The 27,028-nt window shown below is 49.8% G+C and overlaps 1 protein-coding gene across 3 annotated transcripts in view; it reads right to left on the reverse strand.

Annotated features, from left to right (window-relative positions):
* LOC134949015 (uncharacterized) overlaps positions 1–27,028 on the reverse strand; it is a 211,639-nt gene that overhangs the window by 94,928 nt on the left and 89,683 nt on the right. For all 3 annotated transcript variants that reach the window (XM_063937344.1, XM_063937343.1, XM_063937345.1), the window contains one exon: positions 6,512–6,637. In XM_063937344.1, the coding sequence (XP_063793414.1) occupies positions 6,512–6,637 (126 nt within the window). The remainder of the gene's footprint in view (positions 1–6,511; positions 6,638–27,028) is intronic.

Here is a 27,028-nt window from a genome sequence, read left to right on the forward strand (position 1 = left end):
ACTGCTGGCCAGTCTGCGCAGGGGGGCTGTGGGATCCCCCCCAGGGACAGTCCATATGCCACCCCTGAGATCACGCTGCACCAAGAGCCGGGGGACCCCTCTATGGGGGACCCCAGTTTGTACTCACCACTCTTCTCACCTTCAGGCTTCTAGGGGTGTGCGGCGTGCTGCGGGTGTGTGCGCTAAGGCGCCATGCCCGCGGTAGAACAACCCTTCAGGATGGTGGTCCTGCAGCGGGGAAGCGGCTCTGACACCTTACAGAGGCCGGTGACCGCCCCCCCACCCCCCCACCCCTAACTCCCACGGTGCAGGTATGCTGTTGCCCAAACAGCATACCGAAAATAATAAACGTTTAAAATAAAAGAGAAATCCTCTGGAGCTCTAAACTGGCTGTGAGAGAGGGCATAGAGGGGAGGAACCAGTACTCCCAGTTGAAGAAATTTAAAGTGCATCAGCTCCTTTGGACCCCATCTATATCCCATCGTACTAAGTAACCCCAGTATCCCTTAAGGATACTAGAGGGGGGGGGGGGGGAAATAAAAAAATAGGATTTTAATTACCTACCGATAAATCCTTTTCTCGTAGTTCGTAGAGGATGCTGGGGTCCATATTAGTACCATGGCTATAGACGGGTCCACCAGGAGCCATTGGCACTTTAAGAGTTTAACAGTGTGGGCTGGCTCCTCCCTCTATGCCACTCCTACCAGACTCAGTCTAGAAACTGTGCCCGAGGAGACAACATACTTCGAGAGAAGGAAATACACATATAGTGGCGAGATTCATACCAGCTCACACAAGGCAAATCCGGCCAACAGGCCGGAGAACTTAGATACAGCTGAAACAGTACTGAAACAGGAACGTACACAGAACTTACCTAGGAACCAGGTAGTACTGAACCAAATAACCACTGTAGGATAAAGAAGTGCTGGGCGAGCGCCCAGCATCCTCTACGGACTACGAGAAAAGGATTTACCGGTAGGTAATTAAAACCTATTTTCTCTTGCGTCCTAGAGGATGCTGGGGTCCATAGTAGTACCATGGGGATGTATCAAAGCTCCCAGAAAGAGAGGGAGAGCGCGCAGGCTCCTGCAGAACTGCTTGACCAAACTTGAGGTCATCAGAGGCCAAAGTATCGAACTTGTAAACCTTAGCAAACGTGTTCAAACTAGACCAAGTAGCTGCTCGGCAAAGCTGTAAGCCCAAGACACCCCGGGCAGCCGTCCAGGAAGAACCCACTTTACGAGTAGAGTGCCCTTAACCGATTTTGGAAACGACAATCCTGCCGTAGAACAGGCATGCTGGATGGTGAACCTGATCCAGCGAGAAATCGACTGCTTAGAAGCAGGACACCCAATTTTCTTGGGATCAAAGAGGACAAACAGAGAGTCAGTTTTCCTGAGACGAGCAGTCCTCTTCACATAAATCTTCAAAGTCCTCACAACATCCAAGGCCCCTGAAGCAATTGAGGAGTCAGTAGCCACTGGCACCACAATAGGTTGGTTGATATGAAAAGCCGACACAACCTTAGGAAGGAACTGTGGACGAGTCCTGAGTTCTGCCCTATCTTCATGGAAAACCAGATAGGGACTTTTACAGGACAAAGCCTTCAATTCCGACACACGTCGAGCCGAAGCCAAGGCCGACAAAGTTACCGCCTTCCATGTGAGAAACTTGATTTCAGCCTCATGTAGAGGCTCAAACCAATCCGAATGCAGGAACTGCAACACCACATCAAGATCCCATGGTGCCATTGGCACCACAAAAGGGGACTGGATGTGCAGAACCCCTTTCAAAAAGGTCTGAACCTCAGGGAGGACAGACAATTGTTTCTGGAAGAAAATGGATAAGGCCGAAATCGGGACCTTGATGGAGCCCAATCTCAAGCCTAAATCCACACCTGCTTGCAGGAAAAGGAGAAACCGTCCAAGTTGAAACTCCACCGCAGGAAACTTCTTGGATTCACACCAAGACACATACTTTTTCCAAATTCGATGGTAATGTTTAGACGTTACCCCCTTCCTAGCCTGTATCAAGGTAGGAATAACCTAGCTCAGAATACCCTTCTGAGCTAAGATCTGGCGCTCAACAGCCATGCCATCAAACGTAGCCGTGGTAAGTCTTGATAAGTGAACGGCCCCAGTAGTAGAAGATCCTCCCGAAGAGGCAGAGGCCTTGGATCTTCCAGCAGTAGATCCAGCAGATCCACGTACCAAGCCCTCCTTGGCCAGTCCGGAGCAATGAGGATTGCCAGAGCCCTTGTTCTTTTTACAAGTTGTATAACTCTTGGGATAAGAGGAAGTGGAGGGAACACATACACTGACGTGAACACCCACGGCGTTACTAGTGCATCCACCGCCACTGCCTGTGGGTCTTTCAACCTGGAACAGTACCTCCTTAGCTTCTTCTTGAGGCGGGAGGCCATCATGTCTATGTGAGGAACCCCCCCACCAACCGGTTACCTCCTCAAACACCTCCGGGTGGAGGCCCCACTCTCCTGGATGGAGATCATGTCTGCTGAGGAAGTTCGCTTCCCAGATGTCTACTCCCGGAATGAAGATTGCCGACATCGCTACAGCGTGCCTTTGTGCCCAGAGGAGGATCCTTGTCACCTCTGACATTGCAGCCCTGCTCTTCGTTCCGCCTTGGCACCACAATAGGTCGGTTTATGTAGGCCACTGTGGTCACGTTGTCCGACTGCACCTGAACAGCCCGATCCTGTAGAAGGTGTGCCGCTTGAAGAATGCCGTTGTAAACGGCTCTTAGCTCCAGGATGTTTATCGGAAGAAGAGATTACTGACTTGACCACCTTCCTTGGAAGGTTTCCCCTTGAGCGACTGCTCACCAAACTCTTAGACTTGCATCCATGGTTAGAAGGATCCAGTCCTGAACCCCGAACCTTCGGCCCTCCAGAAGGTGAGGTAGTTGCAGCCACCAAGGGAGTAAAATCCTTGCTTTCGGCGACAGACGTATCCTCTGGTGCATATGTAGGGGAGATCCCGACCACTGGTCCAAGAGATCCAGTTGAAAGGACCGAGCATGAAACCTTCCGTACTGCAGAGCCTCGTAGGAGGCAACCATCTTCCCCAGAAGGCGGATGCGCGGATGAACCGATACCCGGGCCAGCTTCAAGACATCCCGGACCATGATTTGAATCACCAACGCTTTCTCCACCGGTAGAAACACCCTCTGCATCTCCGTGTCGAGGATCATCCCCAGGAAAGACAGCCTCCTTGTCTGCTCCAGATGAGACTTTGGAGGGTTCAGGATCCAACCGTGCTCCTTGAGCAGATGCGTCGTGAGAGCACTGGATCCTAACAACTTCTCCTTGGACGATGCCTTGATCAGCAGGTCGTCCAGATACGGAATTATGTTCACCCCCTGCTTGCGGAGGAGGATCCATCATCTCTGCCATCACCTTGGTGAAGATCCTCGGTGCTGTGGAGAGACCGAATGGCAGTGCTTGAAACCGATAGTGATCGTCTAACAGTGCAAACCTGAGATAAGCCTGATGCGGTGACTAAATGGGAATGTGGAGGTACACATCCTTGATGTCCAGGGACACCAAGGACTCCTCCTCCGTCAGTCCTGAGATAACCGCTCGCAGAGACTCCATTTTGAATTTGAAGTCCCTGAGATAAGGGTTCAATGACTTCAAGTTCAGAATTGGCCTGACCGAAGCATCCGGCTTCAGGACCACAAAAAGGTTCGAATAGTAACCTTTGTTCAACTGATGAGGTGGAACTGGGACAATGACCTCCGACAATACCAATTTTCGGACAGCGTCCAGTAAAATATCTCTGTCTGCCGGCAAGGCTGATTTGAAGAATCTGTGAGGTGGGAGAGTTTGAAACTCCAGTCTGTACCCCCGGGACACAATATCCTGTATCCCTATCCCTATCCAGGCCGGATGACACCCAGACGTGGCTGAAATGCCGGCGTCTCGCTACCACCTGACCTACTTCCAGGCTGTGCGGTCCACCGTCATGCTGAGGACTTTCAGCCACCAGAAGCAGGCTTTTGGTCCTGGGAACCTGCAGGAGCAGGCTTTTTGGATTTGGCACGACCACCTCTAAAGAAGGTGTGAGAGGGCTTGTTCTTGCTAGTCCTAGTGGGCCGAAAGGACTGTGACGTGTTGGGAGAAAAAGGCTTCTTCGTAGCCGGTGCAGCAGAGGGGAGAAAAGGAGACTTACCCGCTGTAGCCGTGGCAATCTGCGCATCCAGCGCCTCCCCAAACAGAGTCTGACCTGTATAGGGTAGGCTTTCCACACAGAGAACCCTGCGAGCAGAGATGGACATGGAGGAGATTCCCGCAGCCATGGAACCCACATCCTTCATGGATTCCACCAGAAACCCTGCAGAATCCTGTATGTTACGTAAAAACAAATCAACGTCACCTTTATCCATCGTAGTCAAGTCCTCCTGCAGAGTGACTGACCACTTTGCTATTGCTTTTGAAATCCATGGCAATAGTAGGCCGCAGTATCGCCCCTGAAGCAATGTATATGGATTTGAGCGTAGCATCCACCTTGCGATCCGCCAGGATTTTCAACGCGGTAGATCCCGGGACAGGCAAAACCACTTGTTTTGACAGCATGGAAACAGAGGCATCAACTATAGGTGGGAACTCCCATATTTTTCTATCGTCCTCCGGGAAGGGAAAAGCAACCAGAACCCTTTTAGGGATCTGGAACTTTCTCTCCGGGTTTTCCCAGGCCTTTTCAAAAATGGCATTTAATTCCTTAGAAGCAGGGAAGGTGACAGGGGCTTTCTTACTGTCTGTGAAAAAAGCCTCCTCAACCTGCTCAGGAGGTGCGTCAGAAATATTTAACACATCCCGCATGGCCTCAATCATCAACTGCACCCCCTTAACAAGTGATGCCGTCCCCCTTGACACATCCCCATCACTGTCTGCTGTGTCAGAATCGGTATCCGTGTCATCCTGTGTAATTTGGGCAAGAGCACGTTTGTGAGAATGTACCGCAGGGGGCCCCGGGAGAGCAGTATCGCACTATACTGCCATAGAGGACTGCAATCCCTGAGTTGCATGCTCAGTCCTTGCAACCCTTTCAGAAATCTGAGAAATAGACCCCCTAAGAGAAGCTAACCACTCCGGTTCCCTAGCCAGGATCTGCGCTACAACAGTGCAATCCTGATTTCATGGGATGGGATCTTCCTGAGAAGATATATCGTCTGCAGCATATGAGACAGAGTCTCTAGACATGGTTGCTTGCACACCCCACATACACACAGGGTACAGGGCAGACAGAGTTCCCCCCCCAAGAATGGCAGAGAGACGCAGAGATTGGAGCAAACCAACACACACCGCAATACAGGTATAGGGAGACCCTTAACCAGCGCTGACTGTGTCCCTTAATAGGTTACACAGTCTATACACAGCTTTCCCTCCCTTCTACAACCCCCTGGTACCGTACAGATTGCTCGAGTTGCTCTGGAGGGACTGCTCTTCACTGGCAGCGTGTCTGCAGCAGGAAAATGGCGCTGAACGCTGTTGGGTCCGCTCTGAGGAGAAGCTCCACCATCCTAATGGCACTGTCTTCCCTCTCTTCCAAGATTATACTGGCCTGAGGATTTTCTGCTGGCTGAGATCCGAGGACCCAGACAGGCTTTCTGGTCAGTGTAGGGTTAAGGCACTGGCTCAGGGCGCCCCTCACAGCGCCGCACCATGTACCGCTGAGCCCCCGGAGCGCAGTCAGCACTGCGCTCCCACCCTGTAGCCGCCATCTTCACATCGGCTCCCTGCTTGCCAGGGTGCAAATGATTCACTTGCCACACTTCAGCTCTGCAAGGGGGTGGCGGCATGCTGTCGGGGTGAGCGTTCCCCTGCTGCGTGGAGTGATCTATCCCCTCTGGAGCTCAGTGTCCAGTCAGCGGAGACAGTGGCTCAGATCCCGCAGGGCAGACACTACTCCCCCCCTCAGTCCCTCGATGCAGGGAGGCTGTTGCCAGCAGCCTCCCTGTAAAATAACAAACTCTAAAAATCTTTTACTAAAGAAGACCTGTAGAGCTCACCTAGCTGTGACCGGCTCCTCCGGGCACATTTTCTAAACCGAGTCTGGTATGAGGGGCATAGAGGGAGGAGCCAGCCCACACTGTTAAACTCTTAAAGTGCCAATGGTTCCTGGTGGACCAGTCTATACCCATGGTACTAATATGGACCCCAGCATCCTCTAGGACACAAGAGAAAAAACATTGCTGCCTTTGTGCTATCGATGGCAAAGATCCACCAGATCCCTGCCATTGATGGCAAACCATTGATGGTTGCTAACCATTGATGGTCATACCTATTTAGGTATGAACTTATCTGCATCCCCTAGGACAGTGCTGTCTGAGAGAGGATTCTCAGTGCCCTGCCTACCACTGCAGACAGCAGGAACCTGTTTTGCCACAAAGACATCAAATTATGATAAGGCAATGGTGAAAGGAGTACCCCTAAAATTTTTACATTTACCAATGAGTGCTAAACAACACATACAAAGAGACAAAAGCTTACCATGCATATTCTGTTATAGATCACTCTAAAGTCTCGTTCGCATCGTTCAGTAAGCCAGAGCTCCTCATCCAGGCCATTCTCTTTACTCACACGGATCTGGTATGCATACTCCTCTTGTGCCTGACACTAAAGTAAGGTTAGAATGATTGTTACTTACAAGATATTATTAAACATTAACATTTTCTTTTGTTTGTGCTTCCCTTCACCATGTGTTTCTCGTGTTTTTTTAAATAGAGTAATTTTTATTCAATAATATGGAGATTAAGTTACAGACATTGCATATCAACGGCATATCACATATATCAAATTAATCACATCCTCGTTTACATACAGTTTATCGGCACGTTTGAGCCTGCAACATCCGCAACCAATATATAAATCACCATGACATTTTTGGATTTTTCGCCCTTAAACTAACCCAAAAAAGGGTACATAAAAAGAAAAAGAAAGAAGTAAGAAACATAGAAAGAAACATAGTAAGAAATAGTCATCTAAACCAGGACCTTATCAGTCGTATATGTAATTAGGCGAGCCCGCAGAGCTCAGCTGCCAACCATCTAAACATACATCATTATACAGTAGGTCAGTGGCACAATAGCTCTTCGATATCCACTATGATTGAGGGACCAGGTGGGAGTGGGGAGATTCCAGCCAACGAGACCAGACTCTTTCAAATTTGGCTGATGCGTTTTGTTTCATATAAATATATCTTTCCTTGAATATTGTATCATTAACTAAGGTCTTGAGCGCAGAAACTAAAGGGCCGCTAGGGGCCATCCAGAGCCTCGCAATGCAAACCTTAGCCAAGGCACATACATTGTGAGCATATAGATCCACCGGGCCAGTCTCAGAAGTAGAGCCTCCTATCCCCAAAACACAGAATTGTGGGGTAAGCAGTCCGCCAGTCACTCCCGTACTCTCCAGTATTGACCTAACCCCCGACCAGAACACCCGTAGTCTTGGGCAATCCCACACCATATGCCAAAATGTTCCCATATCCGCCTCGCACTTAGGGCAGAGGCCAGATCTGCCAGTCCCAAAAGAGGCCAGTCTAGCTGGAGTCATATATGTTCTATGTAGAATGAAGAATTGGATTTGTTGGTATCTGAGGGACTTGGTGACTGTAGCAGGGTATTCCAGAGCAAGGGCCCAGTCCTCCTCACCCATGAGACCTACATCCTCCTCCCATTTTCCACGGAGACGCGTCAAAGGGTCCGTATGGAGTTTGGTGAGAAGATATCCATACGCAAGGGAAACCATCTTAGTTCGACCCAATGTAGTTACAAAAGTCTTGATGGGAAATGGGAGGATTCGTGGGGGGGACTCTGCAAACTGGGACTGGAGGGCATGTCGAAGTTGAAGGTATCTGAAAAAATAGGAGTTAGGTAACCCAAACTCATCTTTCAGTTGCTGAAAGGATTTGAATAAATTATTTAGATAGAGTTGGGAAATAGAGACCACAGATCTAGGGGCCCACACCTCCCGTCCCTCAAGCGCATGCAACTCAGGAAGCCAGTCAGAGTACCAAATGGGGGTGTCTGGGTCCAGGTCGTCGTACCCTAAGAGGTCTCTCAGGGCCCGCCATATCTTTAAGGCCTGAAAAATAATAGGGGGAAGAAACCGGGCCACGCTCCCACTCAGCAGCACCTGCATAGGAGAGAGGTGAGGAAAATAGCAGCGAATAAACTCACACTGCAAGGAATCATCACCAGAATCCTGCACCCATACACTAATATGAGTCAGCTGAGCAGCGTAGTAATACATCTGGAAATTAGGCAAAGCTAGGCCGCCATCAGAGCGCAGCCTTGTGAGGGTATTTAATTGTATCCTAGGTCGTTTGTTAGCCCAAACGAGTGAGGACAGAACACTATTTAGTTTCCTATAGAATGTTGGATAGATATATACAGGGGACTGAAGAATAATGTATAAAAGTTTGGGCAGTATGATCATTTTAATGAGATTAACCCTGCCAGACACCGTCAGTGGAAGCCTACACCAGGTTTTGGATTTGCACATGATCTGCTGCATGATCGGGTCCAGATTCAGAGGGATGAAATCAGAAGGGTCATTAGTTATTTGAATTCCGAGGTATTTAAATTGTATTGTCCAACATAATGGTAGGGAAATTTTTGGAACAGTAGGAGGGGGGCCTATGACTGGCATAATATATGATTTAGACCAGTTGATCTGAAGGCCCGAGTGAGCACCAAAGTCCTCAATCACACGCAGCAGAACGGGCATTGACCTGGCGTAGTCTTGCAAAAATAATAACATGTCGTCGGCATAAAGTGCTATCCTATCCTCGCGTGAGCCCGTGCAAATTCCCACAATATCTGGGTGCGATCGTACCAAACAGGCCAAGGGCTCTATGGCCAAAGCAAACAGTGCGGGGGATAGGGGGCAGCCCTGTCTGGTACCCCGGGACAATTGAAAGGAGGGGGATACATAGCCATTTACCAAGATCCTGGCACTCGGATGCTGGTACAGTAATTTAGTCCATCTGATAAAGTTGGGCCCAAAGCCCATACAAGACATCACCTCCCATAAATAAGCCCATTCAATACTGTCAAAGGCCTTGGCCGCGTCCAGCGAGACCACAGCCGAGTCAGAAGGGAAGTCATGTGGGAGTTGTAAAATGGTATACAGTCTACGTAGGTTAATAGACGTGGACTTCCCAGGCATGAAGCCAGTCTGGTCTGGATGAACGAGGGAGGTGATCACTGTGTTAAGTCGTACTGCCAATATCTTTGCCAGGATCTTAGCGTCGGTGGGGATTAGGGATATCGGTCTATAGGAGTCCGGAGACCTAGGGTCCTTACCGGGCTTTGGGATCACTATTATAATTGCCTCTGACATAGAGGGGGGAAGTTCATTATTGGTAAATATATCTAGGTATAAGGCATGGAGCCTGGGCCCAAAAAAATCAACATGAGTTTTGTATACCTCTGAGGGAATTCCGTCACACCCCGGGGCCTTGCCATTGGGGGACACACCAATAGCCGCAGTCACCTCCGCGAGTGTCAAGGGCGCTTCCAGTACCTCACGGGCCTCAGAGGGGAGCGCGGGAAGCGGAATACCCGCCAAATAGTGGGAGAGATCCATAGTGGAGCATGTCGACTGTGAGCTATAAACCTTGGTGTAATAGGATCGGAATAACTGCGCAATGTCCGGCGTGGTGTCAACAAAGGACCCATCCCCATCGGACATTTGTGTAATTACAGTCCCAGGACGATCCTGATGTATCAGCCGGGCCAGGAGGCCACCCGTCCTATCAGCCTGCATATAAATATTAGTGGCCCTAAAGAGGAGGGACCGTGAGTTTTTATCGGACAGGTGGGCAAGCCAGGCCGACTGGGCCACCAGCCAACGTGCTTTCGTCGTGGGGGTACCATCTAGCAAGTATTGGGACTCTAAATCTCTGGCGTCACTCTCCAGGGCCTTTTCCCTTTCTCTAGAGGACACTTTATGAGCTGCTATGCGTCCTATATAAGAGCCCCTCAGAAAAGCCTTGAATGAATCCCATACCATAGTTCCCGGGGCAGATCCTGTGTTGTCGCTAAAGTAACCCTCCCACTGAGTCTCCAGGTCACCGCAGTCACCTAGCTGAGTCAGCCAAGAAGGGTGCAACTTCCAATAAGAGTGTCCCCTCTGACCCTTCACAGCGAGAGTCATCAGCAAAGGGGAATGGTCAGAGATCCCTCGGGCCTCGTAGCGGACGTCAGTGATTGCAGGGATAAGGGCGGGGGACACCAGTACCAGGTCTATTCTAGAAAAGGAGCCATATGTGCTGGAGAAACAGGAGAACTGACGGACTGCAGGGTGGCGAAGCCTCCACACATCTACCCATTGTAAATTATTCAAGAAATCAGCAAATTTGGTAGAACCACTACCCACCATCACATCATTCGGAGACCGCCATCGGTCCAAAGAGACATCTAATATATTGTTAAAGTCGCCCAGGCATATCACCGGAGTGGTAGGGAGGAAGCTATAAAAGATGCAGCTTGCTGCAATACAGCGTATGAAAAAGGAGGGGGGACATACACTGCCAAAATGTAATAGGGCTGGGAACTCAGTTTGCATTCCAGAAATACAAATCTGCCATATGTGTCAGTTTTGACCGATATTAACTCAAATTGCACCGTTTTTTTAATCAGGACAGACACACCCCTGGAGAAGGAGGAATGAGAGGCATGGTAAGCCCATCCCACCCAGGCCCGTCTTAGAGATAACAACCTATTTCCCTGCAAGTGGGTCTCGCTAAGGCATGCAATATCCGGGTCATATTTCCTAATCATATTTAGAACCAAAGAACGTTTGATTTTGTTATTTAGACCCCGGACATTCCATGCCAGAAATTTCAAGTTACTCATGACCCCAGATATACTCGATGTGCCACACGGATAGACATCTCACAATATATATCCAAAAATCAGCACCACTAGCCATAGTAACATATATCTCATAAGAGCTCTGCGTTATAAGCCATAATATCTGGTATATCAAACATCCTAGTTTCAGAAAAAACATAGATATGAAAAATAATAAACTAAAGAAAGAAAACCAAAAACAACAAGAAGAGCCGCAACTAGCAGCTTCCCAACCATCCCTCCCCTCCCCGTACACCACCCCGAACTCTGGCATACTTATATCCCAAAACGCCAATCCCAACTACCAAATGCTAAGAAGGCCCAGAAGGCCCAGATTCTCAACTTAACCTAAACCCTCTTAACCAGTAGCACTTGAACGTGAAAAGTCTTGAGCCACCAATGCAAAAGGTGGGGGGCTCCCCGAATTGTGGTCGTCTCCTCCGGTGGTCAAGATCCCAGCATCTTCAGCGCAGGGAATCAGTCCGGAGCTAGCTGACGGGCACCCGGCGCATATCCGTCCAGCCACTGGGCCGCCTCTCTAGGAGAATTAAAGAACTTGGTCTCCCCATCCGCCACCACTCGGAGCCGAGAGGGAAACAGCATGGAATATGAGAGGTTGAGGTCCCGCAGACGTCGTTTGATAGGCATAAACTGGGCCCTGTCCTTCTGGACGTCCGCGGCAAAGTCCGGGAAGGCCGACACTCTGACTCCGTTGCGGACCAATGGGCCCTTCGTACGGCCAAGGCGGAGGACCGAGTCACGATCCTTATAGTGCAGGAATTTGGCGATGAAGGTGCGAGGAGGGGCACCAGGAGGTAGCGGCCGAGATGGTATCCTATGCGCTCGCTCCACCGTGAATTGTGCTGTAAAGGACTCAGCACCATAGATCTCTTTGAGCCAGGATTCGAGGAAGTCCTCCGGCTGCGAGCCCTCCTCTCTCTCAGGTAGACCCACAAATCGGACATTGTTTCTGCGCAGTCGACCCTCCATGTCTAGGAGCTTGGTTTGGAGAGATGAGACCTGTTGGGTCACTGCGGACACGGATTGCTTAAGGGGGCCACACACATCCTCCAAGTTGGAGACACGCGTCTCCGCCTCACCCACTCTCTCACGTATACGCTGAACATCTTGTCGAAGTAAGGAGAGGTCGCACTGCACCTTTTCCATCTTATCGGAGAGACGCTGCTCACTACCGGCTATAGCCTCCAACACCTGCTGAATAGACGGCGCCTCCGCTGCCGTTGGGGAGTTGGCGGTAGACGCAGGAGGGGAGCTTGAGTGTGTTGGAGAGGCACCCTGAGGTGGAGCCGATGACCCCCTGGGGTTGGGTTGCCTAGCAAATCTTTCTAGTTTGGCCGCGGCCGCACTCTGGCCGCCCTTCACCATATTGACAGATGTCGGTCACCCACTCCTCCGGGTAGAGTTGTAGTATAAAGTATAATTAGAAGACAGCAGGCTATATGCTTTTAAAGCCGGGAAGCAGCCGTGACGGATCTTTGGGTCAAAATATCAATGGACAAGAGCACAGGCTTTGTGTAAAAATAAAAAATAGTATATGATATTGATGTTGTTGAGGGGAGAATGTCCTGCAGCAAATTCCAGGTAGAAGCAGGGTATTGGTGTGTAATACACTGTGAGCTATTAGTGTAACACAATAGTGCATTGAGTTGCAGTGTGCATGCAGTCCTTGCAGGGTAGACAGGGAGAGCTGTGTGCTGAGGCTGTCTATGGAACTGCACCCAAAATGGCCCCCGGGCTTTTAAGCACTTCACCCCTTCACTGGAGTACCTGCGCCTTATTGTCCAGCCAGGAGTCTCAGGTCCCCTTCAGCCAGGTACAGGAGGGCCTTCAGTGTCTCCTGCAATGTGCCCAGCACCAGACAGCGCCGCCCGCCCGTTCGTCCGTCCGTCAAGAGGGCCCTGGAGCCGCGCGGCCGGGAGCGCCAAACTCGAGGCCGGGGATCCGGAGGAGTCACAGGCCGCAATGCCGGAAGTCGTCCGCCGCGGCCAGCCAGCACCCAGAGATCCCGGACAAAGGTGCCCGCCGCTGCTCGGAGGTGAGGGGGGACCAGCACCGGGGGGTAGACACTCCGGAGGGACACAGGATGGGTGCAGGAGTTGTAAAATCGGGGAGCTCCCGGGATCCGCTGCCTACTCCTTCACCGCCGTGGCCACGCCCCATGTGTTTCTCGTGTTTACTGTACGCAAAGCATATTTTATGGTTTTGTATTTTTGTATGAGGCTATTTTTGTATGAGGCTGATTAAAGCTGGTGCAGAAATGCCAATGTCCCTCTATCATAATATTTCCTAAATTTAGGGTGCTTTGGAAAGATAAAGTAATGCATGGGGCCTCTATACAATGCACACACATACGTGAGGTGTAAGGAAGTACTCAAAGAAGCGGTATTTAATCTATGGTGCGGCCACTTTAACATATGTTGTAGAAATTCAAACGATAGCAATAAGAAGATACATGGTGAAAAAAACAAAACAAACCTGTACCTCCTTTCAAAGACATACATAGACTAATGGGCAGAGCAACTTGACAACCGATTATTACTATAATCCCCCTTAATAATGACTGTTAAAGTTTCAGATTATGAGAATATGAAAGATGTTACTTTATCTTGTGCACTTAGAATGTTTAAGCAAATTACACTAATCAACAACCAATTTGCATCTGACAGTATACAGATATCAATTTCCATGCAAATATGTCATCAGAAATGTAATATCATGTGAGGTTTTTGAGAGATTTTTGAAAAATTTTATTTTTGTTTTTATGGGACAGCGGAGACGCTAAAAATCACAGGGGTATATTTACTAGTGCAGGTTTTTAGAAGTGGAGATGTTACCTATAGCAACCAATCAGATTCTATCTATTATATTCTATAAGGTGCTAAAAAATAATAGGATTTTAATTACCTACCGATAAATCCTTTTCTTGTAGTCCGTAGAGGATGCTCGGGTCCATATTAGTACCATGGGGGGAGAGGGGGGGGGGTATAGATGGGTCCACTAGGAGCCACTGGCACTTTAAGAGTTTCAGAGTGTGGGCTGGCTCCTCCCTCTATGCCCCTCCTACCAGACTCAGTCTAGAAACTGTGCCCGAGGAGACGGACAACTTCGAGAGAAGGATTATACACAGATAGTGGTAAGATTCACACCAGCTCACATACACAAGGCAAACCAAGCTAACCAGCTTTAAACTCAGCAACGGCTGAATAAGATTTCTTAACCAAGTAACAAAACAGTACTTAACCAAGAACTAAGCAGTACTGAACCAAGTAACCACTGTAGGATCACGAAGCGCTGGGCGGGCGCCCAGCATCCTCTACGGACTACGAGAAAAGGATTTACCGGTAGGTAATTAAAATCCTATTTTCTCTTACGTCCTAGAGGATGCTGGGGTCCATATTAGTACCATGGGGATGTACCAAAGCTGCCAGAACGGGAGGGAGAGCGCGGAGGCTCCTGCAGAACTGATTGACCAAACTTTAGGTCCTCAGAGGCCAAAGCATCGAACTTGTAGAACTTAGCAAACGTGTTCAACCCTAAACAAGTAGCCACTCGGCAAAGCTGTAAAGTTAAGACACCCCGGGCAGCCGCCCAGGAAGAACCCACCTTACGAGTAGAGTGGGCCTTAACAGATTTTGTACACGGCAATCCTGCTGTAGAATACGCATGCTGGATAGTGAACCTGATCCAGCGAGAGATCGTCTGCTTAGAAGCAGGACACCCAAGTTTCTTGGGATCATACAGGACAAACAACGAGTCCGATTTTCTGCGAAGAGCAATCCTCTTCACATAGATTTTCAGAGCCCTTACAACATCCAAGGACTTTGATGAAATTGAGGAGTCAGTAGCAACTGGCACCACAATAGGTTGGTTGATATGAAATGCCGACACAACCTTTGAAAGGAACTGCCGACGTGTCCGGAGCTCAGCTCTATCTTCATGGAAGATTAAGTAGGGGCTTTTACAAGACAAAGCCCCCAACTCCGACACATGTCTAGCAGAAGCTAGGGCCAACAACATGACAGTCTTCCACGTGAGAAACCCGACCTCAACCTCCTGTAGGGGCTTGAACCAATCCGATTGGAGGAACTGTAACACCACGTTAAGATCCCAGGGTGCCGTAGGCGGCACAAAGGGAGGCTGGATGTGCAGAACCCCTTTCAAAAAAGTCTGAACCTCAGGGAGGGAAGCCAACTGTTTCTGGAAGAAAATGGATAGGACCGAAATCTGGACTTTTACGGATCCCAACCGCAGGCCCATATCCACACCTGCTTGCAGGAAAAGCAGAAAACGTCCCAGTTGAAATTCCACCACAGGAAACTTCTTGGATTCACACCAAGATACATACTTTTTCCAAATGCAATGGTAATGTTTAGACGTTACTCCTTTCCTAGCCTGTATCAGGGTAGGAATAACCTTGCTCGGAATGCCCTTCCAAGAAAATATCTGGTGTTCAACTTCCACGCTGTCAAACGTAGCCGCGGTAAGTCTTGATAAGCGAACGGCCCCTGCTGCAGCAGATTCTCCCGAAGAGGAAGAGGCCTCGGATCTTCCAGCAGAAGACCCAGAAGATCCGCGTACCAAGCCCTCTTGGCCAGTCCGGAGCAATGAGGATTGCCTGAACCCTTGTTCTCCCTATGATTTTAAAACTCTTGGAATCAGTGGAAGTGGAGGAAACACGTACACCGACTGGAACATCCACGGAGATACCAGGGCGTCCATCGCCACGGCTTTGCGGGTCCCTTGACCTGGAACAATATCTCAGAAGCTTCTTGTTGAGACGGAAGGCCATCATGTCTATTTGAGGTACACCCCAAAGATCTGTTACCTCCTTAAACATCTCCGGATGGAGTCCGCACTCTCCTGGATGGAGATCGTGTCTGCTGAGGAAGTCCGCTTCCCAGTTGTCTACTCCCGGAATGAAGATTGCTGACAGCACCACCGCGTGCTTTTCTGCCCAGAGGATGATTCTTGTTACCACTGACATTGCAGCTCTGCTCTTCGTTCTGCCCTGACGGTTTATGTAGACCACCATCGTTACATTGTCTGACTGCACTTGAATGGCTCGAGCTCGCAGAAGATGAGCCACTTGGAGAAGACCGTTGTAGACTGCTCTTAGTTCCAGAATGTTTATTGGAAGGCAGGATTCCAAGCTTGATCACCTTCCTTGGAAGGTTTACCCCTAAGTGACTGCGCCCCAACCCCGGAGACTTGCTTCCGTGGTTAGAAGGACCCAGTCCTGAATCCCGAACCTGCGGCCCTCCAGAAGTTGAGGTAGTTGCAGCCACCAGAGGAGTGAAATCCTGGCTTTCGGCGACAGACGTATTCTCCGGTGCATGTGTAGATGAGATCCCGACTACTTGTCCAGGAGATCCAGTTGGAAGGACAGAGCATGAAACCTTCAGTACTGTAGAGCCTCGTAAGAGGCAAATATCTTCCCCAGAGGGCGAATGCACTGATGAACTGATACCCGGGCTGGCTTCAGGACGTTCCAGATCATTGCTTGAATCAACAACGCTTTCTCCTCTGGCAGAAACACTCTCTGCACTTCCGTGTTGAGGATCATTTCTAGAAAAGACAATCTCCTTGTCGGCTCCAAATGTGATTTTGGAAGGTTCAGGATCCAACAGTGTTCCCTGAGCAGATGAGTCGTGAGAACAATGGACTGCAACATCGTCTCCCTGGACGATGCCTTTATCAGCAGATCGTCCAGATATGGGATTATGTTCCCCCCTGTCTGCGGAGGAGAACCATCATCTCTACCATCACCTTGGTGAACACCCTCTGTGCTGTGGAGAGGACGAATGGCAGTGCCTGAAATTGATAGTGACTGTCTAACAGTGCAAATCTGAGATAAGCCTGGTGTGGCAGACAAATCGGAATGTGGAGGTACTCATCCTTGATATCCAGGGATACCAGAAACTCCCCCTCCTCCAGACCTGAAATTACTGCTCTGAGAGACTCCATTTTGAATTTTAAATCCCTCAGGTAAAGGTTCAACGATTTCAAGTTCAAAATTGGTCTGGACGAACTATCCGGTTTCAGTACCACAAAAAGGTTTGAATAATAACCCTTGTTTTGCATATGAGGTGGAACTGGGACAATGACCTGTGACTCTTCCAGTTTTAGGATGGCTTTCTGTAGGATAACCCTGTCTGTCAGCAGTGCTGGCAAGCCTGATTTGAAGTATCGGTGAGGCGGGAGTTCTTGTAACTCCTGTCTGTACCCCTGGGACACAATATCCTGTACCCAGGAATCCAGGCCGGACGACACCCAGAACGTGTCTGAAACGTCTTAGTCTCGCACCCACCAGCCTGTCCTCCAGGCTGTGCGGTCCACCGTCATGCTGAGGATCTTGTGGAACCAGAAGCAGGTTTCTGGTACTGGGAACCTGCGGGTGCAGGCTTTTTGGATTTTGCACGACCACCTCTAAAGAAAGTGGTAGGAGGCTTGGACTTTTTTGCCTTAGCCGTCCGAAAGGACTGCGACACAGCTGAAGAAAATGGTTTCTTTGTAGAAGGTGTAGCAGAGGGAAGGAAAGGTGACTTACCCACAGTTGCCGTGGAATTCCACGCATCCAACGCTTCCCCAAATAGAGCCTGACCTGTGTAGGGTAGGTTCTCCACACATCTCCTGGATTCCGCGTCTGCAGACCATTGGCGTAGCCAGAGTCCCCTGCGAGCTGAGACCGACATGGAAGATATCCATGCAGTCAGCGTACCCAGGTCCTTCATGGATTCCACCATGAACCCCGCAGAATCCTGTATGTTACGTAAAAACAATTCAATGTCACTTCTATCCATTGTATCCAAATCCTCTAGTAATGTGCCCAACCACTTTACTATGGCTTTAGAAATTCATGCACAGGCAATAGTGGGCCTTAACGCCACTCCTGAAGCAGTGTAAATGGATTTGAGCATAGTGTCAATCTTACGATCAGCCGGTTCTTTTAACGCGGTCGATCCAGGGACAGGTAAAACAACCTTTTTAGACAGTCTGGAGACAGATGCGTCAACAATGGGTGGGTTTTCCAATTTTTTTCCAATCCTCCCCAGGGAAGGGAAAAGCAACCAGAACCCTTTCTGGGATCTGGATTTTTTCTCCGGGTTTTCCCAGGATTTTTCAAATATAGCGTTTAATTCTTTAGGGAAGGTTAGCGAGGTTTTCTAATTGCCAGTGAAGTAAGCCTCCTCAACCTGTTCAGGTGTTGTGTCAGTAAAATTGAACACATCTCTAATGGCCTCAATCATGAGCTGCACCCCCTTTGCAAGGGATGCCGCCCACCTCAGCACATCCCCATCACCGTCTGCAGTATCAGAATCGGTATCCGTGTCATCTTGCATAATTTGGGCAAGTGCACGTTTCTATGGGAACATGCTAGGAGATTTTGCAGGAATAGTAACAGAGCCTGACCAAACTGCCATAGATTTCTTCAACACCTGAGTTTCAGTCTCAGTATTAGCTACCCTAGAGATCTGAGATATCATTTCTTTGATAGAAGTTAACCACTCAGGCTCAACAATAGGGATCTGAGACAAAGCATTACAATCCTGTGTACATGAAATGGATCCCTCCTGAGAGGAAACATCTTCTGCAACATATGACAAAGAGTCTTTAGACATGGCTATGGGAGATATTAAACACCCACACCCACACACACACGGAATGTCAGACACAGTTTCCTCCCAAGTATGCCACATTGAGACACAGAGATTGGAGCCAACCCACACACAGCTCTTTCTAAGGTAGAACTAATAAAACTACCAGCGCTATCTGTGTACCTTAAAAGACTACACAGACTTTACACAGCCTCCCGCTTCCCCTTCTAAAACCCCCTGGTACCGCACAGGATAGCTGGAGTTGCTTGGAGGGACACCTCTCCCTGTCAGCGTCTGTGTACACGAACTGCAGGAAGGAAAATGGCGCTGGACGCTGCTGGGTCCGTTCTGAGGAGAAGCTCCGCCCCCCGAACATGGCGCTGATTCCCGCTCTTCATTTTATTATACTGGCCTGAGGATGTCTGCTGGCAGTGATCCGGGGACCCTGACAGGCTTGCTTGCCAGTGTAGGGTATAGGCGCTGGCACAGGGCGCCCCTCACAGCGCCGAACTATGTACCGCTGAGCCCCGGAGCACAGTTAGTACTGTGCTCCCTACCCTGTTGCCGCCATCTTCACACCGGCTCCGCGCTTGCCAGGGGGGGGCGGTGACTCACTCGCCACCGAAGTCTTCTGGCTCTGTAAGGGGGTGGCGGCATGCTGCGGGAGTGAGCGGTCGCCTGGAGCTGCTAACGATCAGCATCCTCAGGAGCTCAGTGTCCTGTCAGTGGAGATAGTGGCTCAGACCCCTCAGGGCAGACACTACTCCCCCCCCCCCCCCCACCCCCCCTTAGTCCCACAGCCTCCCTTTGCCTAAATTAACTATTAGAAAAAAATAAAACTAAAGAAGCTCTCAGAGCTCCCCTAGCTGTGACCGGCTCCTCCGGGCACATTTTGTAAACTGAGTCTGGTCGGAGTGGCATAGAGGGAAGAGCCAGCCCACACTCTCAAACTCTTAAAGTGCCAGTGGCTCCTAGTGGACCCGTCTATACCCCCCCCTTCCCAGGGTACTAATATGGACCCCAGCATCCTCTAGGACGTAAGAGAAAAGTAAAATCTGATTGGTTGCTATGGGCAACGGGGTCATTCCGAGTTGTTCGGTCGTTGACGATTTTCGCTATACTGCGATTAGTCGCTTACTGCGCATGCGCTAGGTACGCAGAGCGCATGCGCTTAGTTTTTTTACTAAAAACTTAGGTGTTCTGTTGTGGCTTCTGCGGCGCTGTTCGGTAAATGATGGACAGGAAAGGGGCGTTTCTGGGTGGTAACTCAGCGTTTTCCCGGCGTTGGCTAAAAAACGCAGGCGTGTCAGGGAAAAACGCGGGAGTATCTGGAGAAACGGGGGAGTGGCTGGGTGAACGCAGGGCGTGTTTGTGACGTCAAACCAGGAATGAAACGGCCTGAGCTGATCGCAGTGTAGGTGTAAGTCTCGAGCTACTCAGAAACTGCTAAGAGCTTTCTATTCGCAATTCTGCTAATATTTCGTTTGCAATTCTGCTATGCTAAGATTCATTCCCAGAGGGCGGCGGCCTAGCGTGTGCAATGCTACTAAAATCAGCTAGCGAGCGAACAACTCGGAATGACCCCCAACATCTCCACTTCTAAAATCCTTCACTTTAGTAAATATATCCCACTATCACAGAGCACTGGCCAGAGAGAGAAACCTATGTTGCTGGAGAGAAAACCGTCCATTACACCAGTACACTAAGCAGCATAAAATCATTTTACCTCCGCTTCACATTAAGTTGGGCCTAATGAAGAATTTTGTGAAAGCTCTGGATAAAGAAGGTCAGGCTTTCAGTCATCTGAAGAAAAAGTTTCCAAAGTTAAGCAAAGCAAAGCTAAAAGACGGCATATTTGTTTGCCCCAAAACAAGGAAACTGCTTACGGATCAAGGGGTATATTCAATTAAAGTCGGATCCATTCCGCCATGTATTTGACAACCACTATTCAATCCCATCTTAATTCGACTTTTTCAAGTTGAATTAAGATGGGACGCAGAGGAGGAGAAGAGGGGCGAGCCGCGGGGGGACAGCCGGCGGGCATACAGGGAGATCAGCGCTACGGAGTAGCGCTGCAGCAGGATGTCACTCAGCCGCCCGACCTCACGGCAGCTTCCACCCGGCTCCAGCTGCGTGCTGGAGCCGGGTGGAAGCTGCCGTGAGGTCGGGCAGCTGAGTGACATCCAGCTGCAGCGCTACTGTAGCGCTGATCTCCCCTGTATGCCCGCCGGCTCCCCCCCCCCCCCCGTCTCCCTGCGGCTCCCCCCCCTCGCCTCCTCTGGGTCCGCATCTTATTCCGACATCATTTTGATGTCGGATTGAGATGGTCAAAAAGGGGGCCAAAACCTGTCGGATTTGGCCCCGTTTTTGACATCAACATGTGGATCGGCAGCTATTCCGCCGATCCACGTGCTTTTCCACAAGTCGAATTTATCGACTTGTCGAAAAATTTTGCTAAATATTGAATAGGTCGAATCTGGATTCAACCTTAAAAAGTCGAAAACTGCCGTCTTTTCGACAGACAGCAGTTTTCTACATCAATTGAATATACCCCCATATATTTAATGGTAGACTGGCAGAAATAGAGTCTGCTGCTTGGTCCTTCTTCAAGACTGCTGTGCGTGGATTCTTAGGGAACAGAAAAGAGGCTGTGTAATCCATGAGTGTACCAGGTAAAAGGGATAAGATGGTCACTCTATTATAAAATCTGTCACTGAGAACAGGGAAAGTGGTCTATTTATCACTTTGCATGTTGGTTCGACTTTCTCAGAAATATGGCATCATGGACTATGCAACTGTTGAATGGGTCCTGGGGTTGGGGGAAACACACATATTCTGACATTCAAGGAAAGACAAGGTAGTACATTTATCTCACATATCAAAAACGAGATTTATGGTAAGAACTTACCTTTGTTAAATCTCTTTCTGCGAGGTACACTGGGCTCCACAGGGAATGACATTGGGGTGTAGAGTAGGATCTTGATCCGAGGCACCAACAGGCTCAAAGCTTTGACCTTCTTCCTAAGATGCATAGCGCCGCCTCCTCTATAACCCCGCCTCCGTGCACAGGAGCTCAGTTTTTGTTAACCAGTCCAATGTAGTAGCAGCCGACGACAACTGTTAGTAGCCACATACACTACATTCTCACGTCAGGAGAATGTGTCAGCGGCTAATGCCATACCAACCCAAGGAAGCTAAGTACGTCAGGGTGGGCGCCCTGTGGAGCCCAGTGTACCTCGCAGAAAGAGAATTAACAAAGGTAAGTTCTTACCATAAATCTTGTTTTCTGCTGCGGGGTACACTGGGCTCCACAGGGAATGACATTGGGGATGTTCTAAAGCAGTTCCTAATGGGAGGGGACGCACTGTAGCTAGCACAAGAACCCGGCGTCCAAAGGAAGCATCCTGGGAGGCGGATGTATCAAAGGCATAGAACCTTATGAACGTGTTCACTGAGGACCATGTAGCCGCGTCGCACCACGGCGGGCCGCCCAAGAAGATCCAACCGACTGAGTAGAATGGGCCTTTGTAGTAGCAGGAGCTGGAAGGCCAGCCTGTACATAAGCATGTGCAATTACCATTCTAATCCATCTGGCCAGGGTCTGCTTGTGAGCAGGCCAGCCACGTCTGTGAAAACCAAACAGAACAAAGAGAATCAGACTTCCTGATGGAGGCAGTTCTCATCACGTAGATACGGCAAGCCCGTATCACATTCAAAGACCTTTCTTTGGAAGACAAATCAGGAGAGGCAAAGGTCGGAACCACGATCTCCTGATTAAGGTGGAAAGATGACACCACCTTATGTAAATATCCGGGATGTGTTCTAAGAACGGCCCGATCACGGTGAAAAATCAGATCATACCTACGAGACAAGGCTAGCAGAAACACTACCTTAAGAGTAAGCCACTTAAGGTCAGCAGATTCAAGAGGCTCAAACAGAGACCCTTGCAATGCCTCCAGAACCACCGACAAGTCCCAAAGGGGCCACAGGCAGGACGTAAGGCGGTTGAATCCGCAACACACTCTGAGTGAACGCATACACATTAGGTAATGTAGCAATTTTTATCTGAAACCAAACCAACAAGGCAGAAATATGAACCTTGATGGAGGCCAGACGAAAGCCCAAGTCCAGGCCTTGTTGTAGAAAGGCCAAAAGTTTGGCCATACTAAACTTGTAAGCGTCATGATTGTTAGATGCGCACCAAGCAAAGTAAGAATTCCAGACCCTATGATAAATCCGAGCAGAAGCCGGTTTCCGGGCCTTCAACATGGTTTGAATGACCGCCTCAGAAAATCCTTTGGCCCTTAAGATGGAAGCTTCAAGAGCCACGCCGTCAAAGCCAATCGGGCTAAATCCTGATATACACAGAGGCCCTGAACAAGGAAATCTGGGCGCTGTGGAAGTAGAAGAGGACGCTCTATTGAGAGACCCTGAGGGTCTGAGAACCAATGCCGTCTGGGCCACGCTGGAACGATCAGAAGTAGGATTCTACCTTCTTGCTTGAACTTCCTTATTACTCTGGGCAGGAGTGACACGTATGGCAGCCGAAAGTTCCATGGAATTGCCAGTGCGTCCACGAACGCTGCTTGAGATCCCTTGTCCTTGCTCCGAAGACCGGAACCTTGTGATTGTGTCGAGATGCCATCAGGTCCACATCTGGAAGGCCCCACTTGTCCACGAGGAGTTGAAAAACTTCTGGATGGAGGCTCCACTCTCCGGCATGTACGTCCTGACGACTGATAAAGTCCGCCAACCAGTTTAGGACCCCCGGAATGAAAACTGCCGATATGGCTGGTAGATGGTGTTCCGCCCATTGAAGAATCCGTGATTCTTCCCTCATTGCCATGATTGATGTACGCCACCTGTACTTGAACAGGTCTGTTCTGTATTAGATGCTGGGCCAAGTTCAACGAGTTGAACACCGCCCGCAATTCCAGAATGTTTATCGGGAGGAAAGACTCCTCCTTGGTCCACCGACCCTGACGGAAGAATTGCTCCAACACCACGGCCCAACCACTCAGACTGGCGTCCATCGTCAGAAGGATCCAGTTGGAGATCCTGAAGGGACGACCCTTGCTAAATCATTGGTCCTGAAGCCACCAGCTCAGGGACAGACGGACCTCCGGAGACAATGAGATCATTTGAGAGCTGATCCGGTGAGGCAGGCCGTCCCACTTGGCAAGAATCAGCCTCTGGAGAGGACAGGAATGAAATGGAGCGTACTCCACCATGTCGAAAGCCGACACCATAAGACACTTTCAGACGAGATAGGAAGCATCGAATCCTGTCCTGAAGCTTCAGGACTTTCTCCTGAGACAAGAACAACGGCTGGTTGTGAGTGTCCAACAACGCATCCAGGTGCACCATGCTCTGAGCAGGGACCAGGGAGTATTTCTTCCAGTTGATGAGCCACCCGTGGGCTTGCAGAAACTGGAGCGTCAGATCCAGATGACGTAGGAGAATCTCTGGGGAATTTGCCAGGATCAACAAGTCGTCTAAGTACGGTAGGATCCTGACCCCTTGACAGCGGAGTACAGCCGTCATTACCGCCATGACCTTGGTGAAGACTTGTGTGGCCGTGGTCAAACCAAAAGGTAACTCCCGAAATTGGTAATGGAAGTTTCCAACTGCAAACCTCAGGTACTGATGCGACACTGCAATGGGATTATGCAGGTAAGCATCCTGTATGTCCAGTAAAACCATATAGTCCCCAGGCTCCTAGGCCAGAACAATAGAGCGAAGAGTTTCCATATGAAACTTGGAGACCTTGACAAATTTATTCAAGGACTTGAGGTTGAGAATGGGCCGGGAAGACCGATTCGGTTTCGGGACTAGGAACAGCGGTGAATAGTACCCCTTGCCTCTCTGAGCCAGAGGCACCTGTACTACCACTCCTGTGTCCAGGAGGTACTATACCACCGAATGAAGAGTTTTTGCCTTCACCGGATCTGAAGGGACGTCTGTCAGGCAAAATCGATGAGGGGGACGTTTCTTGAAGGCTACGGCGTAACCTCCAGTGACGACTTCCCGTACCCAGGCATCGGAAGAGATCTTCAACCATTCCTGGGTAAACCCTAGAAGTCGGCCCCCCACTCTGGGATCCCCCAGAGGGAGGACCGCCCCGTCATGCGGCAGGCTTGTCAATTTTGGAAGCAGGCTGACCGGCAGCCCAGGCCCGTTTGGGTTTGGGCTTGTTGGGTTTGGAAGTGCCTGACCCTTTGCTTTCCCTGAAGGACGAAAGGAGCGAAAGGAAGTACTCTTAGCCTTCGGCACCGAAGGAGCAGTACTAGGAAGACATGCTGTTTTAGCAGACGCTAAGTCAGCCACTATCTTGTTGAGGTTTTCTCCGAAAAGAATATCTCCTTTGAAAGGGAGTACCTCCAGGGTTTTCTTAGAGTCCATGTCCACACACCAGGACCGCAACCAGAGAATTCGCCGAGCCAAAATGGACATAGAAGCCTTGGCCACCAGAATACCTGCATCAGAAGCTGCCTCTTTAATGCAATGAGACGCTGTAACAATATATGACAGGCACGGTCTAGCATGATCAGAAGCATTGGAAGGCAACTCCGCCTCCAGCTCCTGAGCCTATGCTTCCACAGCTTCTGCAGCCCATGTTGCTGCAATAGTGAGCCTATGCACCGCACCGTTTAGAGTGTAGATAGCCTTCAAACAACCCCCCACACGCTTGTCCGTCGGCTCTCTCAATGACGTGACGGTAGTTAGAGGCAGAGCTGAGGATACCACCAGCCGCGCCACCTGCGAATCCACTGGCGGCGGTGTTTTCCAATTTTTACTTAGCTCCGCAGCGAGCCAGCATCTTCTTGTGAGGCGTGAACTTCTTTCCTGGATTTTCCTAGGACTCCTGACGTATGCCAAATAAATGTTCAGAGTGAGGTAAAACTTGTTTAACCACCTTCTGATGTTTAAACCTGTCCGGTTTCTTAGGGGCAGCGTCAGGCTCCGGTTCATCATCAACCTGAAGAATGAGCCTGATAGCCTCTAACAAGTCAGGAACATCCACCTGCGAAACAACTTCCCCATCAGAAGCATCAGGATCAGAGTCTGTGGGGTCCGTATAATCGCCATCCTCATCTGACGAGGTGTCTGGGACGTTGGTGGATTGGGAGGACCCCTTGGTCTTAGGCGGGCGAGGGTTAGACCTTTGAGTAGCCAGTGATTGGTTCAATTGCTGTAACTGATTGGACAGATGATCTGTCCATGGCGGGTTAACCGCAGGGACCATAAGCGGTTGTACCGGCACAGGAGGTCCCATAGGGGGCGTTAGTCTAGTTACCAGCGTATTCAGTAGCATGGAGAAGTTAGCCCAAGGTATTCAGTAGCATGGAGAAGGTAGCCCATTTTGCACCCTCGTTGCTACAGTCCCACTGGGGAGTAAAGAACCCCCAGAGCCTGAACCCTCAGCTGCTATGTTATCCTCAAATGTGTCTGTAGCGTCAACACCACGCAATGTGGGATCAGCCCCAGCTCCGTTGCCCTTTGTAGCTGACATAATCAAAAGCTCAGTGCAAGGCAACACAGTACAATACCAGCAGCACAATACCTGACAAGAATCCCCTGTGCAGTGTATCAACACAAACAGGAAATTCAAGAGGTATGTGGTGACTACAAATCACAGAGAAAACTACACACTGAGTATATCCTGTGAACTGCCTATTAAGAGAAACCTGACACACTTAGCCCCCTCAGATTATAGAATATAGGGATAGCAAACTGAGTGAGAAACACGAAATGGGGGCCACGCAGCGGCTATATGCACGCACACAGAGTCACAGTTTGTACAATGCAGAAATTATGACATGCAATAAACTGCACTGGACTAGCAATACAGAGTAGCACTATGTATAGCTATACACTTAATGAGATACAGTATAACAATGCACAGTAAAGACTGGATGTATATCACAGGGTACTTGTACTAAATAACCCTGACTAAATGCACTTTTTCTTAAGTATTCTACATGTCTGCTGACAGTGTTAGTTAAGTGTCCTGTAAAATGGACAGCGCTGACAGGCAGGCGGCTTTACAGAGGAGGATTTACCAAAACAGTCCCAGGATCAGTGCTGCTCTGTGTAATGGCGCCCAAACACTGACTGGGAGTGAGGGAGAGAGAGATATGCAGCTCCAGGGCGGGAACATTTACTCTAAATGGCGCCCTGGGGCTGGGGGAGAGGCTACAGGTCAAAGCCTTATCCCCCTGCTGGACTTCACCACCGGGTACTGGGGGCTTAATAAAAACGGTTTTGTGAGAGAAAACCGACCCGTTCCCATGCCCTGGTGGTCTAGTGGGGTCCCTGTACTGCCACGGTGTCCACACCAGCGCGCGCGGCCCACCTCCCACCGACCGCGCGTGATCGCGATCTACAGCCGGTCCCGTTGAGGGGACCCCTTACCTCCTCCCTGTAGTGCGGCCACGCGATCCGGGAGAACAGCGGTCGTGTGTGTGACTAACATTAGAAGAAAACTGGAGCCTCCGCTGTAGGTACCAGGGCGCGGGAGTGTACAGCGC

The sequence above is a fragment of the Pseudophryne corroboree genome, chromosome 8, assembly GCF_028390025.1.
Source record: "Pseudophryne corroboree isolate aPseCor3 chromosome 8, aPseCor3.hap2, whole genome shotgun sequence".
NCBI lineage: Eukaryota > Metazoa > Chordata > Amphibia > Anura > Myobatrachidae > Pseudophryne > Pseudophryne corroboree.